The sequence below is a fragment of the Gallus gallus genome, chromosome 1 (genome assembly GCF_016699485.2).
Source record: "Gallus gallus isolate bGalGal1 chromosome 1, bGalGal1.mat.broiler.GRCg7b, whole genome shotgun sequence".
NCBI classification, from domain to species: Eukaryota; Metazoa; Chordata; class Aves; order Galliformes; family Phasianidae; genus Gallus; species Gallus gallus.
In genome coordinates this window covers 96744782-96760545 of record NC_052532.1, presented here as the reverse complement: position 1 = coordinate 96760545, position 15764 = coordinate 96744782, and the positions used below count along the sequence as shown (strand labels likewise).

The window sequence follows — 15764 nt, the reverse complement described above, 5'->3', positions numbered from 1 at the left end:
TAAGATCTGCTTTGAAGCCATAATTATGAAATAAATTACATTTATGGCTTATGCCTGATTGAAATGTTAAGGCTCTGGCAATCTTCAGTAGCAAAACGTGGTGCTGTAGTACTCTGCAGCATTTCTGGATCTGGCTCCAGACTGTTTTAAGCTCTTCAGAAAGAAGAAATATGGAAGCGAAAACGATGAAGGGCAAAGAGGTTGCATTGAGTGAAAAAACACAGGTTTTTTGTTTTGTGGGTTTTTTTTTTTTCATGCAGAGTGCTTTCTTCTCTCTATTTTTTGGAGGAATAATGGGGTACAGAAAGAAAAAGCAAGAATGGGGTTATGAAAATGCAAGAGTGGAAAAGGGAATGTTACCTATTTGATTGTGATCCACAGCAGGACTCTGTAGGGCACAGAATGACCACAGCAGGCTGTTAAGAAAACTTGTATTTGTGCAGACCTCCAACAAAAACATGACTCATAATATTCATTCCCTTTACGTATTTGGATCTTATTTCCTTTGTAACAAATGTATCACACCCCTGAGGTGAATGCTTTTGTTGGTACAGATTTTCTTCATCAGCTCCCTCTGGAAATTGGCAGGCTAAAGGACATTTTAGTTATCACAGTTCATGAAGCACCAAGAAATCAGATCTTGAAGGCAATCAATTGTAATTATGTAAAATCTTATGCTGCATCTAGCTCTCCTACTCTGCTCATGCTACTGTAACCTGCATGATTTCAGTGGGATAGATTCTGATTCATATCATTAGAAAAAAGGTCAGAATTGACCCTAAAATTAAGCATCAGGGAACACAAGAAACTACACAAGAAAGAGAATGTATTTGAGAACATTTTTAATAAATAATGTGACAAAAATTACTTTTCTGATTATTGGATCCTCAGTATGCAAAATTATGGCTAAAATATGAGGTTTCTTACATGAACGTAATGAAAACATTAATCACATGGATTGTTCCTTTAGTACTGCACATCCTTTCTATGTAACCTTTCTTTAAAAATTAGCTAAATGAAAAATTTCAGTCCTCGGTAAACACCAAAACACTTTTTTTTTCTTTTTTTTTTTCTTTTTTTTTCCATTGGGGCTAGTCCTGATAGCTGTCAATAAACAAACACATATTTTTCCATTAGCACCAATGACAGAGAAATTTTAAATTACAAAAAAAGGTCATAAACTCTACAGACAGAGGACATCATTTGGCAAATTCGATGCAACTAATGCCTCTATTTGTTTCAGTTTTAATGATAATCCAATGTTGAGAGAGGCCACAACAAGATTGAGAATTTTCTGTGAGTTCAGGAAAAGTGAGAAGCGTTCTGATTATGGCCCACATTTAGGTTTGTTACTTTACCATCTGTCATCATTCAAATATTCCCAATACAAACATAGAGCATTAACAAAAAAACGAAAAATATCCCAAACAAATGCTTAACATTTTCAATAAGACAAAAAACAAAAAACAAAAAACAAAAAAAGGTTAATAGTTACAATGGTTTACAAACAAAGTTTAGTGATTGTGCTTTTAAAACCAAAAAAAAAAAAAAAAAAAAAAAAAGATAAGCAGTGCATTACAAAAAACATAACCGCCAAGATCAAATGAAACTTGTTTAAGTGGCACTTCTTTAAGGTGAATTGACACAAGTAGAGGTCTGAGATTTGGGCCAGTAACACTTAATGATATTATCCAATTTTTACTAAAAATGTCCACTGCTTTTCTTGTTTATTTTCATTAGCACTTTTGAGGCTGAGAATTAGAAAATGTTTTCAATAAACTCGCTCATGCCATGATTAGATGAACAGCATTTACATTGCCTTACCTCCTGTCCATCCCAAGGGACATTTTTAATAAGAATGTACTTAACGCTGAAAATGGAAAGACAAAGTACCACAGGGGATTTAAAATGAGTACGTATTTACAATAAAAACCACCTCATCCTGAATTGCTATCATTTGTATTTGTAAAACTGTATCTGCTGCAAAAAGTTAGCAAGAGACTGGCAAAAAAAAAAAAAAAAAGATACACAGTCTGTATTAAAAACTGCAAGATGCCATTTGACTAACAGCAGACTACAGTAAAATAAAAGAATGCTCTCCACAATACTCACTTTGTGGAAGTGTTCAATCAATGCTGTATTACTTGTTACACTACCAATTGGTTCATTGGTGTACCAGAAGTGTACTGAGCACTGACTGTCAGGGGAGGAATTTGGGGTTCCCATGCTTCTGCTCAAATCTTGAAGCAGAAGCTGACCTAAGCACCATGAAGAGCAGCTTACCTGCCTTCTTGGGCAGCGAAGGTGATGAACTTAGCATCAGGGAACAAGCAAGAGCTGTTTCAAATAATGAGGGTTTACAAAGAAAGAGTAAAATAAAAACTAGCATTCTGATGGCATGAAAAAAAAAAATTAAAAATTGTACACTCTGATTGCACTGAACATTATTTCTGGCGTCAAACATCATCAGACTTGAGGCATCTTAAGTGATTAATTTTTTTCTGATTAGATTTCAAAAGCCTGTTACAGTACATGCTGCTGCCTTCAGCTTTCTGTTTCCTGTATGAAAAAAAGAAAAAAAGACACCAATGACTATAAGTTAGATTGTATTATTTAAAGTTTGCTTTACGTACTTTAGAGAAGTTTACCTTTAAACAATAATTATTACTTTTAAGTATGTGCAGCATTGTGACTGCATGTTGCACACTCTTTCTACAGTCAGGATTTAAATTGAATTAACATCATGAAGTAGGAAAAAAAAGAAAAAAAAATGCTCACAGGTCTTAATATTTACTAAAATCTAGAAGTAGAAACTTCCAAAAACTGTGAAAGGCAATGGTACAGTGCTCATAAATGAATCGATGCCTTATTTTGACTTTTGAATGAATCTGGATAATGCAAAGTGCACATTTAAATATTTTATTTCTACAAGTTCTGTTCTACAAGTTTTAATGTGGAGACAATTATTCCATGCAACATCTTGTTTTTATGTTCCCATTGCATTATGTTCCCATAATGCAACATTATGCTTTTATGCTCACATTAACAGTATGTGAGATTACATACACTGTTAATAGACAGTAAAGGTACTGATTTTCTAAGGAGAATATTTCAAGTTGCAAAGTACAACACCTAAGAACAGAAAATAAACTTATATTTATCTATTTATGGTCAGTAGTACACCTACAGTTACCTCCATCTCATCTTCTTCTTCTTCTCCTTGTTCATATGCTCCCAGTACTTGCATTTCTGCAACATTTCTTCGGGCTATATTTGCTTGATCTGCCCTCTGTCTCCCTCCTGATCCTCTCGAAGACATAGAGCTGGAGGAGCTGGGATCTCTGGGATTATTTGACGTTGGAAACGTTGGTCTAGAATATGGCAGGATGTCCTCTGTATAATCAAATATACACACTGTTATGTTTACAACCTCAGAGATACTGTGATCTCAAAATTTTTGCAGATGGCTGATTTATTTTACTTTTTATGATCCTCAGTAGGATTACAGTGACGCCTGACAAGAATATGAAATACACTGTTTCCATAATAGCATTATAGAATCTTTCTTGGGGAAATTTATAATATTCACGTAGTAATGTTCACCACAGAAAAACTAATTCAAGATTAATGTCCACTTCATTTCAATTTATGATCCCTGCAATACTCTCTAAGAAAATGAAAAAAAAAAAAAAAAAAAAAAAAAACAACCCTTGCAGTATATATGACTGAGTAGGAGGAAATGACAATGCATGCATGATATTTCACTAGAACAAGGAGTTCACTGCATCTAAATAGTAGACCTTATATTTCCCAAGCTGAGTTTGAAACAAAGAGGCATGTTTTAAAGTCTCAGCATCATTCTCAAATGCAACCTTCTAATAACTGTTATCTATGGTAACTCATTGTAATCAGTAACAATCTCTAACTAATGTGCCCTTTAAACCAATTTACTACCCAGTCATCCCTGATACTGACCTTGCACGCCTTTAGGAAGACACGACCAGACAGAGCATTTGTATGAACCTGTCTTGAAAGCTTTAGTGGATACTTGGTAAATTCCACTAATCATGTTCCACTTACTAGTAATCATACCAACTTCCATAAAAAGAGATTTGATTGATCAGATCTGATACATTTAATGCCATGTCAGTTAGTACTTATATCTAATGTATCAATACCCGGGCATTCTTATTTTTTAAAGAGGATGAGGCACTTTCCTCCTTAATTAAAGAAAAATGAGCCAAGCACCAATTCTTTGGTAGAAACATTAGATATTTGACTTGCAGATATGCTATCTCACTTCAGCCAGTTCCTCTACAACCTAGAGTATATTTAGATTAGATACAACTAGATTCTGATCCTATGCTAGAAGCAAGGACATTGATCCTTATGCCTCTCAAGGAATATTTATTTTTGGGCTTCATTAGAGTTAGCTTCAAGATATGATGGATGAATAAGGAGTACAAAACAGAAAAGCTATGTTTTTCATAAGTTTTTGGTTGCATTTTACTCTTGTGAGAATCTGCAATGTGATCTGTATTACCACTGTGTATTTAGAGGTAAATGCTGGCAATGCTGTAGACAGAACTTCATTCACGTGTGTGTGAGAGAGACCTGGAAAGAGTTATCCTCTTCCCTACAGTCAACAAAGCAGTACTTCATTAAACACACAGCATGCAAAATAACCTTGAAGAAGATGAGTTTTTGCTGGTGTGCCTTCTCGTTTTGGTGCTTTACTTCCTCGCAGTTTCCCGTCGCCTTGCTGTTCCTGTGATTCTCTCCGCTCTCCTGAATTTGTCCGCATGTCTGAATGCTGTCTCCCATCCACCCCGTCCCTCCCCTTGTAGCTCACTCCTTTTCTTTCCGCAGATCTGTCTGTCCTCGGTTCTATAGAAGCCAGTTTTGGCAACATGACAGGTCGCACCTCCAGCTGAGATTTGGACTGGGCGGTTGGTGATTTTATAGCGGGAGGTGGCACGGGAGGGGGTGGCAAGTCTACAGAGTTAGAAAAAAGAATAATAATTAAAATGACATCACACATTAGTAAAATTAAAAATAATATTTAACATCTGCTGAAGAAACAGATGCTCTATTTACTTTCAGCCCTCCCTCTGCCCTTCTCTCTTAACCTCAAGAAGTATTACATTACTGTTATAACTGCTGATGGGTATTTTTCAAAACATCAAGCTTTACAAATGAATAGACCTTCTCGAATCACATTATTTTCTAAAAAATAATTACAAAAAAAAAAAGTTGTAGTAACTTTAGGCACTTAAATATCAGCATATCTGCTATTATATTTGCTGATATTTAGCATTTTTGCGAAATTCATCCAAGAAACCAACAGCTTTTGCTATACCTCATGGCTTTCAATAGACTGAGTGCTAAAACAAGTCAGCTGGGGTAAAAACTGTACAGATACACTGCTGATACATGTAGGGATAAACTGCTTTAATTACTGCATTCTTCTTTCAAGATAATAAGTTAATTTTAACATACACGTTCTTGAGATTTGTATGTCATGAGATATAAATCCCCCTCCATTCAATCAAAGAAGTAACAACCTCTCAACAAGAACAAAAAATGAAAAGACACTTACTCTTTTCAACTTGTCCCTTAAGTTAGTACAGCTTAAAGAGTTCTAACATTCTGTGCATTTTAACCAAAATTTATAAAGCACACATTTCAATTTGTTACATTTTTCTATTGCTGTACTAAAACTTAAAACCAGGAAGCACAAACTGTTCATCTGGATATAAAAGTGCTTTGTGGAACACAAAATGTGAAGGAAAAAGATTTAAAGTAAAACAAGGAAGTGACAATATCAAAGTGGTTCAGAGCAAAGTTGTATGCTCAAATCACAAAGATGTAAGAGAAAAACAGGTTGAAAAATGTGAGGGCGGTAAGATGTTTCTGAGGCTAATGTTCACAAATGAGATTGCTAAGAAAAATGAACAGCTCTGTTAATGAAAAATAACTATTTCAGCCTTTTAAACGTGTGCATTAATTCTTTCTTCTTCCATAAAAATCTTGGAGCAGCTGTGGTATTTAAACAGCATCTCTATATATACTTACAGCTAATTCACAGTGTATTCAAGACGGCATCTCAACTGAAAACTAACTAAATTGGACCAAGACTAAATGTAGCAATCATGCATAAGAAAAAAATAGGAATCTAACATATATGTATAAATTGGGATCCAACAGATGACAGAAATTTTCCAGTGACACAAAACACAAATGACTCGGTCTAGCCACACTGTTAGATGCAGTAGAATTCAGTACTGTCTGCAAGTTGACTAGCATCCTCCATGTTAAACTGGTGACATTAGTTGGAATCGCCCTTGACCTGTTTTAAGTAAGACTGGGTATTTTATCAGCTGTCAGCTGGACTTAGATGATGAGGAAAAAAGATGTCATTCCCCTCAGTTTGGATGCAGGTAAATGAGATTCATAATGTCATTCTTGCTGCATGAACTCCACCATCTTGGTAAGAGAAAACAAAACAAAAACAACAACAACAACAAAAATTCTCTGTGTGTTTCAGTATGTGGCTTGAATATGGCACCAAATCCATTTTATGAGAAATAAAGAATTTTCTTTCAATCTGTTCCTATTAGTTAGGTACAAGTTGGACAGTAAGCCATATAATTTTTGCAAATTCCACAGAGTAGTTTGTTTATCAAACTCTGGCAGTTTGGGGAACATCAGTTTTAAAAAATAGCTGAAACTAAGCAACTGAATACCGGCACTTACTTTTTAAGTATCTGCTTAACACTCACCATTTGCAGAGGGCTTTTAAGAGCAAACACTGTCATTTCCAAAACTTGAAAAGCCACAGTGTAAATTACCTGGAAGCCTGGATATACTAAATGGATGAATCAAAATGATTTTATCTAAGTAGTGGGAATTATTAGGCTATAAAGCAAGAACAAAGGCAGATCTGTAGGCAATGTACTGTACTTGTTCATCTGAAAGAGCTATAAATACAAAATAGGTAGGCAACTTCTCATTCATTAACTTCTCAAACATTAACTACAACTGATTTGGGCAAGAAAGCACAGAATCAGTTATGATGCATTCCACTGTTTTCCACAACTCCCTAAATGTTTTTAGCAATAAAGCTCCAGACATCACAATAGCACTCTACATCCACAGTATGTAGCAGTCTACATCCACTATGCATCAAAGTGCCCTATGAACTCTAGTCACAGAAGAGCAAACCAAAAGAAATTCACTGCACTGCCTAGCCCTGTACACATTGCATCAATACCCGCTCCAAAAAAAATGTTGGTCTTAAGAAGTATGCATCCTGTTGTAAATCAACAACTAGGATTGTGTGGACTCTGTCCAGTACAGGACGTGATACATTCCATGAGAGTCCAGTGCATCAGACCATGCCAAGTCCAGGCCAAAGCATATCAAGCACAGTAACTGCTCACAAACAAAGCTGGAGATGTCATCCTTACCATTTCTGGAGAATATTTTTAGTGGTTATAGAACTTGCACAGGACAAAATACAACAACAACAATAAACTCTGCCTTAGCTTGAAGAAATACACACTGTTTTTTTTTTTTCTCAGAAAAGCATCCTCCTTCGCTACATCTTCTCTCAGAATCCCAGGTGGATAAAAATAAACTACAAATCTCTAACTCAGAACTGTATACCTCTGGAACCACAGAACTTCATGCATTTTGTGCCTCACATTCCCCACTGACTGTCTTTATTACTTATCAGAGCATTGAATTGTCCTTCTGATAATAAAGAGAGTTTAGATACTTAATATTGACATTTTCAGTCACTCTTGGAGCCAGTCTCCAACAGTTTTGGCATGCCAGTGCATTGGCTTAATACCAAAGGCAAGAATCAGCATATTTCATGTTGCCTATAAAATATTACTTGGAACAAACTGCTCTATACAAGAATCCTACGCAGCCACACAGGACAATGAAGAAAGAGGTGTTAAGTCTTGACCATAAAAAGGAAAGATACACTGGTATAAAAAAAGATTCACAAAATATCAGTAGCTCTACAGTACAATAACTACAGAAAAGTAATATTCTCTTTTGAGAACATTTTTGCAACCTGCAGGGAAACTATAAAAATCTTCATTATAACAGAGTACTCCTTACTGAGAAGAATCCTGTATAGAGAAAAAAAAAAGAAAATCCGAGGTCAACACTATTGCACCCCTGTGGTATTTATTTTAACAGCTCAGATCACAGAGAAAATCTAGATCATCTGCCTCCTTTAGTACAAACTGGCACACTTCTTACTAAAAGGAAAATGGAAGCTTCGATTGTAAGGAATAAAAAATAAATCACAGAGCAACGTCAAACCAATATAAAGAATTCAGAAGTGTTTGCTAAAGGTCAGAAGTACACACATGCTTCATTCATGTTTCTGTATTATTGTTGTACTGCTTCCCACTTAGCAAAAACAATGGATGCTATTTTAAAGCATGCATAGTCTGCAGGGGAAACCTTCCATATGTGTCATTGAAAGGTGGATGACTATTTTCAATAAGATTCTAAATGAAAACAGATGCAGAAATCATGGGAGAAGCAGAAAGACAGAAGGGAAGAAGAATCTACTAAGTAGTTTTGCACTGAGGTGGAGAAATCACAAATAAGCAGAAAAAAATAATTGCAAATAGTGATAAACGAAGGTAGTAGGCCTTATTAGACAACTCTTCCTAAGGAGCTGTAGATTCCTACTGTCATATCCTGAAGAAAACAGGAGTTATAGATTTGATGCAATGCTTGACAAGATGGAGCAGATTTCTTCTATTAAATATTAATGCAGGCATGCAAAACTCGAGATTTTTCCTGACTTTGCAAGATCATTTCAGATTGTTAGATATGTAATTACCTCAGCTAATATTATTTATGTATTGAAGTTATTTTCATGCTTTATCTTTAAGGAAACATGACTCAAAATGTACACAATAACTGGGTGAATAAATAGACATCCATTATGATGTACACAAGCAGTAGGTAGCTGTTATTTTTATTGTATTACTTGTATGTTTATTTACATAATGTTTTTATATTAAACCAGTTTTCACTCCATCAAACCTCCCTCAGCAACATAATCAATGTTAGCAAATATTTATATCAGAAGTAAGTATGACAAAGAGAACAGATATCTAAAAATTATTATTATTCAGTAAAAAGCATGTTTTTTATAGAGGTAAGAAATTTGCTGAAATTTGTGCAGGGTAGGTTTTTCACAGGTAGAGGCATAAACAAGTGCAAATGATGTTGTCATGCTTAGTGGCTTACATTTCAAAGTGAAAATCCAAGTAAATATGGGGTAAATATGAGGCAAATATTCGACTGCCTTGTGTGAGCCGCCCTAATGTCATGTCCTTGACAGCACCTAAATATCTCAGTTGCAGAGCTGAACAGTTAGTTGTGAAAATGTTAATATTTTTTTTCCTTTGACACTGAAAGATTTAAAAAAGAATCAGGATTTAAAATCTCATGTGAACAGCATCAGAGGTGTAATTTATATTAAAAACCTACTGAACCTAAGCAATGACAAAGGACTTTTACCCTTTTTTTTTTCCTAATCTACATGCTTACAATTCTGAGGATAGACATTACTGATGAAAAAATTTATCACAGCTGAGAAGTGACTTTCATATACAATATTTTAGAAAAGACAATATTCCTTTCGGTTTCTTAAATCTAATATGTAAGTACGTCAGACAAGTCTGAGAAGGTACATACATCTGCTGGTTCTTGTAATGCACCTTTAGTAACTAACTCTAAAAGGCCAGATGAAGAGCAACTTAAAAAGTCATACACATTAATCCTTACCATCTACTGAGCTAAGATTTTTTTAGCAACAAATATGGAGAACATTTTACCACCTGGATGATTGTCAAAGAATAAAGCAACTGTGCTAAAATTTCGTTCCACATAAAGGAGAAACTGATTCGAACTTATGCTAGCAGAGAATACAAAACTGCTTTATCGTACAGGGTTAGTGGTAGGCCTTGTACAGCTACAGTATTAACAAACACACTTTCCGAAATACCAACTTCTTTGTCAAATCTTGCTGTGCAAAGAAAAAATGTATGGAATCTTAAATGATGTATGTACATCTCTGCTGATAATGTTCTTCAACTGTTACTGCAGTTACTGTATTTATTTACATATCCTTCTCATCGACTAACTGCGTAAATTCTTTCCAACACAAGTATTTCGACAAACAGCTAGCAGATACTTATTCAGGTTCTTTGGGAACAGTAGAAAATTCTTCATATGTGAAAGTAAATTTAACTGAAAAGGTTGAGAAAATAATGAAGCAATGTATTTTTCTCTTTTCACTATTTGTTTTATGGCTGTGGCCAGCAATAAATGCTTAGATGAAGAATGGCAGTTTTCTTCTACTAGAAACGTGCATGCTCACCCACCAAGGAAACAAAAAATCTTCATAATAGGTAATACTTCATAAAAAAGACAAGTAACACTGTAACATCAACCCAGCAGAAAAGCCTATGCTGATCTGGGAAAAGTCAATTGTGCTTAAATGTTTCATTCACATTTCCATATCACTTTTCTCCACTTAAGAAAAACAATTATTAGATGTTATTTTATAGCTAATTCTAAAGGGACGGTATACTTAATAGCTCTAGCTATTAAAGTGAATGGTTATAATCTTCAGTAAGGCTCCAAACATGGAAAACATGAAAATTGATATAGGTTAAAACAACAACAACAAAACCAACAGGAAAACAACCAAAGAAAGCCCTTCAACCTTTGAACTGAGTTTTATTATGTCTGCAGGAATTAAAGCCATAATTTGCTGTTCTGAACCACTACACTGTATTGCACACCAAACTGGTTCGCAAAAATTCTCTAATTAGAATATACGCTGAAGTAAGCATGTGCTATGCAACACAAAACAAATATTGATCATGATTGTCAAATCTATTGCAATACCTAATAACAATGCTCTATGACTTAACTTTGTATAATTACGTTCTCAAAGACCTGTCATCAAATGCAGGTCCTTCTTTTATTTATTCCCGTGTTAGAAGAAAATGGCCACATAAAGCTGCTGTCTAGATTTTATTTCTGGTGTGTTGTGTTTATACCAAGGTTTGATGCTCAGCCAATTATTCAGTTAAGAATGTTCCTTTCAAGATAGTAAAAACTGATAAAATGTACTTAAAAGCTTGCAAAAATGCCATTGCAGGAGTGTAATAAATGTAACATTTCTGGAACAGTTCTGGGATTTACACCTTGCGCTGTCCTTTCACAGAAGCAAACATGCACAAAACCACTGTAATAACCGCTTGAAATCAGATAATATTCCAGCAGCGCAGTCTCACTGACAGAAGGGGCCTGGGCATAAGCCAAGAGGCCCAGGTGCACTGTGTCATGCCAGTATTTAATGCAGTCTAATATCTGATATATGCTAGTGAGAGAAAATACTCAGGATAAAGTACAGATAATAGCACGGACAACCACTCATTGCTAAATTACTTCTGCTCATCGTGCTGTGTGCTTTGTATTAAATTTTTTCGTCAAGTGGCAGGAATCATAGGGAGAAGTGGCTCAAAACTCCCTTCTAGTAACCCTGGATAAGGATCTATAATATTAGGCTTTCATATGATAATGGCAAACGATGCCCCTCTTTGAAAAAATTCAGCTTGGTAATGAAAGTCCTAATCAGATTGTTGTTGCTGAGATCCAGCAGGTGGGGAATGGTGTCTTTCTTTCCCCTCCCCCAGTTAGCAAATTTAGCAAACTTGACAAGATGGGTTAAGTCTTTCAGAATTTATCTTACATGAATTTCCAACAAAGCCCTTGGGTTGTTTTATAAAACTGGAAGGTAGTGGTTTAATAAAAGTTGCACCACCTGAGGCATTTTCATTAAAGGCTCTCTCTAGACAACATCACAATGTTTGCATTATCCTTCTGTGGTCCCAAGGGAATACAAGCACTACCTTTTCAGCAAGAGTTGATATTGTGTGTGAAGGCACGAGAGAAGATGATTAAATATTGCTCCTACTCACAAAGTAACTGCTTGCAAGAATGCTGTGGTCAGGATTAAGATTCATTGATTTCTGTTGTCCACCATTTGAATGGTTAATGTTTTTTTTTTTTTTTTTTTTTAGAGAGAGAGAGAGAGAGAAAATACATTTTGGATGTTTTAATATTTAGTCATGGGAATCAAGATTTTTATCCTAACCACACATTACACTCAATGACTGTACTATTTATGCTATCTGGGCTCTTAAATAATGACGGTAATTAGCCGATTAGGACACTACAGAAAACAGGTGCAAGGCTCTCAAGTGGCAGCATCAATGTACAGTATTAAGGAACTACAGCATTTAAAATGATTAATCTGTTCACTGTGTTTAGCAACAGGAAACACAAATCACTGAATTCGGAAATATAATGTTATCTCTGTGGAAAAAATTCACACACACACACACTGAATGCATAGTTAGAAAGGTTCACTGACGTTTTCACCCATTTCAGTGGACTCACCATCTGTGTAGACTTCTCTGCGCAGATGTCCTGGCTGGTGTTTTTGCTTTTTGGCAGGTCGGACCTTCTGTATTACAACAGCACTCATGTTGCTGTCAGTAGATACAGGGCTGGTAGGTCTGGGACAATGTGATGCATGAAAATGTCTACGGCCTGAAAATTGTTACAGAACAATAACTATTATTTTTCTCATCCAAAATAAGAAGCTTCACACTTATCTTTTTTTTTCACATAAGAAACAGCTGTCTATATAGCACTTAAAAAAAATACTGTCACAGTACTGTTAATTTTCTCATCCTTACTGTAAGCAGTTTCAGAGTGAGACATAACTAAAAAGAAACATTTGCTATTCTACTAATAGGCAGGCTGGCTTAGTTCCACATAAACGATCCAACTGGTTTGTAATGGGAGCTCTTGCTCAAGGAGTCTGAGAACCATACGCAGTCAAGCATAGATAGGCTTCCAGCCCAGCAGGCTTACACAGGCAACAAAATGTTTCACTCACTCTCAAAACGGGCTTCACCTCCTCTGGTTTGGACACAGTGAATTCCCCTACATAAGTAGAGCAAGTCTCTAGCAGGACTTAGCTACAGATGGCCCTAGCACAGCTTTGAGTGAATTACTAAGAAAGAATGCATTGTGGATGTATGATTAGCATTTTATCACAGCTTATTTTCAGATAAGAATTGTCGTGTTTCCAGGATGTGCAGTCAGGTAGAGGTAATATCAATACATAAAAGTCACTGTTGCATGAACTTGACTGTTGTAAAATTATTTACATGTAGTAGTAACAAGATGTTAAAAAATCTTTACTAAATATATAAATTTACACACACAGAGATATATATTTGCATGAATGCATTTGTAGAAAATGTATGAAATCCTGGCTCCATGGGTACGAATGGGAGTTTTGCCACCTACTTCAGTTGGCCAGGATTTCATCCAGAATTACTAAGTTACCTCCCCTCTCACTCCTCATGATGAACAGCTGTGTGGAAATGAAACAAAGGACTGTTAACTCAGAGAGGATATCAGAAATGAGAGAGGAATGTTGCAAATCCGTGGAGTCAGTGTGGACACAGTTGTGACAGGGACCCCAGTACTCAAGGTTTAGCAATTCAATAGGGCTGACAAAATATTCATGGATCTGCTTGATATTAGCACTACATACTGCAGTATTCTTGTTTCTTAGCTGAAATATGACAACATTCATCAGGACTAATCAAGTTGCTGATTACCTATATAAAGCTGGCATTGCCTATAACCAGTATGTTGCAAAGCAACAGCAAAACACTAATCTCTTCAGTGGTGATTCAGGAGAAAAAAAAAAAGAAGAAATGTTCTTCCTACATACTCATAATCTATCATCTAAACTATAACTAATAACTGCTGTCAAATTATGGAATCAGCACAAAGCCAGTTCATCTCAATAATACAGCATTAAGAATTAAATAGCATTCTCCAAAAGTTAATAATGAAATATGAAATGGGAAACAATTACAAATATTTTCAAATAAAGGGAAAATAAGACTCTGAAAGTTTAGTATTTAAATGGACATTTCAATACAGACAGATTAAATCTTTCATGATGAGAGACTGAAAATACTTGAAGCCTTACACTGGGAAAAGGATATAATTTTGAAATTTATTTTTTTTATTACCCCTTAGCAAAACAGTACCTATTAGAAAAGAACTGACTGGAAACTTTTCTTAAAGAGTAAGGGCATACTTAGTTATAATGAAGGTGTCATATTTTTGAAACTCTAAATTTTCAGACAACTCATTGTCAGAGGAAGTGTTTGAGTGTTAAGTGTGGCAGGGACTTAAGAAATGGTCATCAGAGCAGTGAGCTTAAAGAAAAAAATATTATAATAACAAAAATGTTCATATTTGCACATATCACTACCTCTGATTAAGCAGTTTTATGTAAAGCAGTGATTCCCAAACTTTGCTCAACAGCTCTGTAAGTCATGCACGACTAGGCAAGACTGTGCTAGGCTCATTCAGTTCTGGCTGGAAATCCATGAACAGAGCTGAGGTTTGGCAACAACCGACAAGACAAAAAAAATAGGAACTAGTTATGTGAAGCAATTTGGAGTGGCAATTTATTTGAACAGCTTCAGCAAAAGTCCCATACTGCCTCTTTCACTAGTGAGAATCTCCCCCTCTTTCCCTTCCTGAATTTCCAAATATAAGAACAGGAATTTAGAAAGTGGTTGTGAATAAGCACATGTCATAATGGAGCTTTTTCTCCCCCTTTTCATATCAAATACAGGACAGACTCACCTCCTGCTGCATCCTGCATTTGACGTCTGGCTACTTTCAAGCCAGCATATTCTGCAGCTGCTGCAACAGCCTGTGCAAAATCTGCATCAGTAAAAAATGATCCATCTGAAGAGCTAACACTAGACCGCCCACTTGAGATGTTATCTTCTTCGGAAGCTGAACCCCAGCCATTGATCATGGACCCTGTTACAGAGCTCTCCAAATCACCAACACTTGAAGCAGGTGTCTGCTCAAGGCCACGCAAAAGGAGTCTTCTGTTTTGCATCTTAGCAACCTCCATATCTGCCTCATCTTCTTCCTCTTCTGGTGCATCAGTATCCATGTCAGAGACTAAAGGCCCTGAGATATATCCATAGGTATGTGGTGGAGAGATAGGCCTTGGAGGGGGTGGAGGGCTCACAGGCTGACGTCTGCATAAAAATACAAAGGTAAGAAGAACTGAAGTCATATAACATAGTTAGAGGAAAAAGTAGAGTAAATTCATCAAAATATGCAGTACTGATTTTAATGGAAATCAGCCTATGTTGCATAAAACTTCTCGTTTCCTAACATTATTCATGCACAGGTAGTAGAAGAGGTGTTGATGTGACTAATTAAAAATATCATTTGTGCACACTGGAGTGTAAGAGCAAAAGAACTGTCAGTATACTACTCTAGAAGCTTGAAACCTCTATCCAAACAGATTGCTCAAAAAACTTTATCTTCCCTCCACCCATCCCAATGATTCAAAAAGATAACAAAAGAGGTACTGATGTTTCCTTATTTTTCAAATAGGCCTAGGTGGTAATATAAATAAAGAGTAATCTACTGTAATGCTACATCTTGAGGATACCAAAATAGTTATTTTGAGCTTAAGAATCATCAGCTATGATGTCAGAAACTTTAAGAGGTAATGTATTAGATTTAATTATTTTGACATTCTGTTTACTTAAAGCTCTCTCTGAAGTTCCAGGCATTATCACTGA

The 15764-nt window shown here is 35.7% G+C and overlaps 1 protein-coding gene across 7 annotated transcripts in view; it reads right to left on the bottom strand.

The window, feature by feature from the left end:
- Nucleotides 1-825: 825 nt before the first annotated feature.
- Nucleotides 826-15764, bottom strand: part of ROBO1 (roundabout guidance receptor 1) — a 707723-nt gene continuing 692784 nt past the window's right edge. For all 7 annotated transcript variants that reach the window (XM_046904542.1, XM_046904541.1, XM_040653484.2 and 4 more), the window contains 5 exons: nucleotides 14800-15209; nucleotides 12514-12666; nucleotides 4687-4995; nucleotides 3194-3393; nucleotides 826-2559 (listed from right to left, as the gene is read on the bottom strand). In XM_046904542.1, coding sequence (XP_046760498.1) covers nucleotides 2545-2559; nucleotides 3194-3393; nucleotides 4687-4995; nucleotides 12514-12666; nucleotides 14800-15209 — 1087 coding nt within the window. In that variant the 3' untranslated portion in view covers nucleotides 826-2544. The remainder of the gene's footprint in view (nucleotides 2560-3193; nucleotides 3394-4686; nucleotides 4996-12513; nucleotides 12667-14799; nucleotides 15210-15764) is intronic.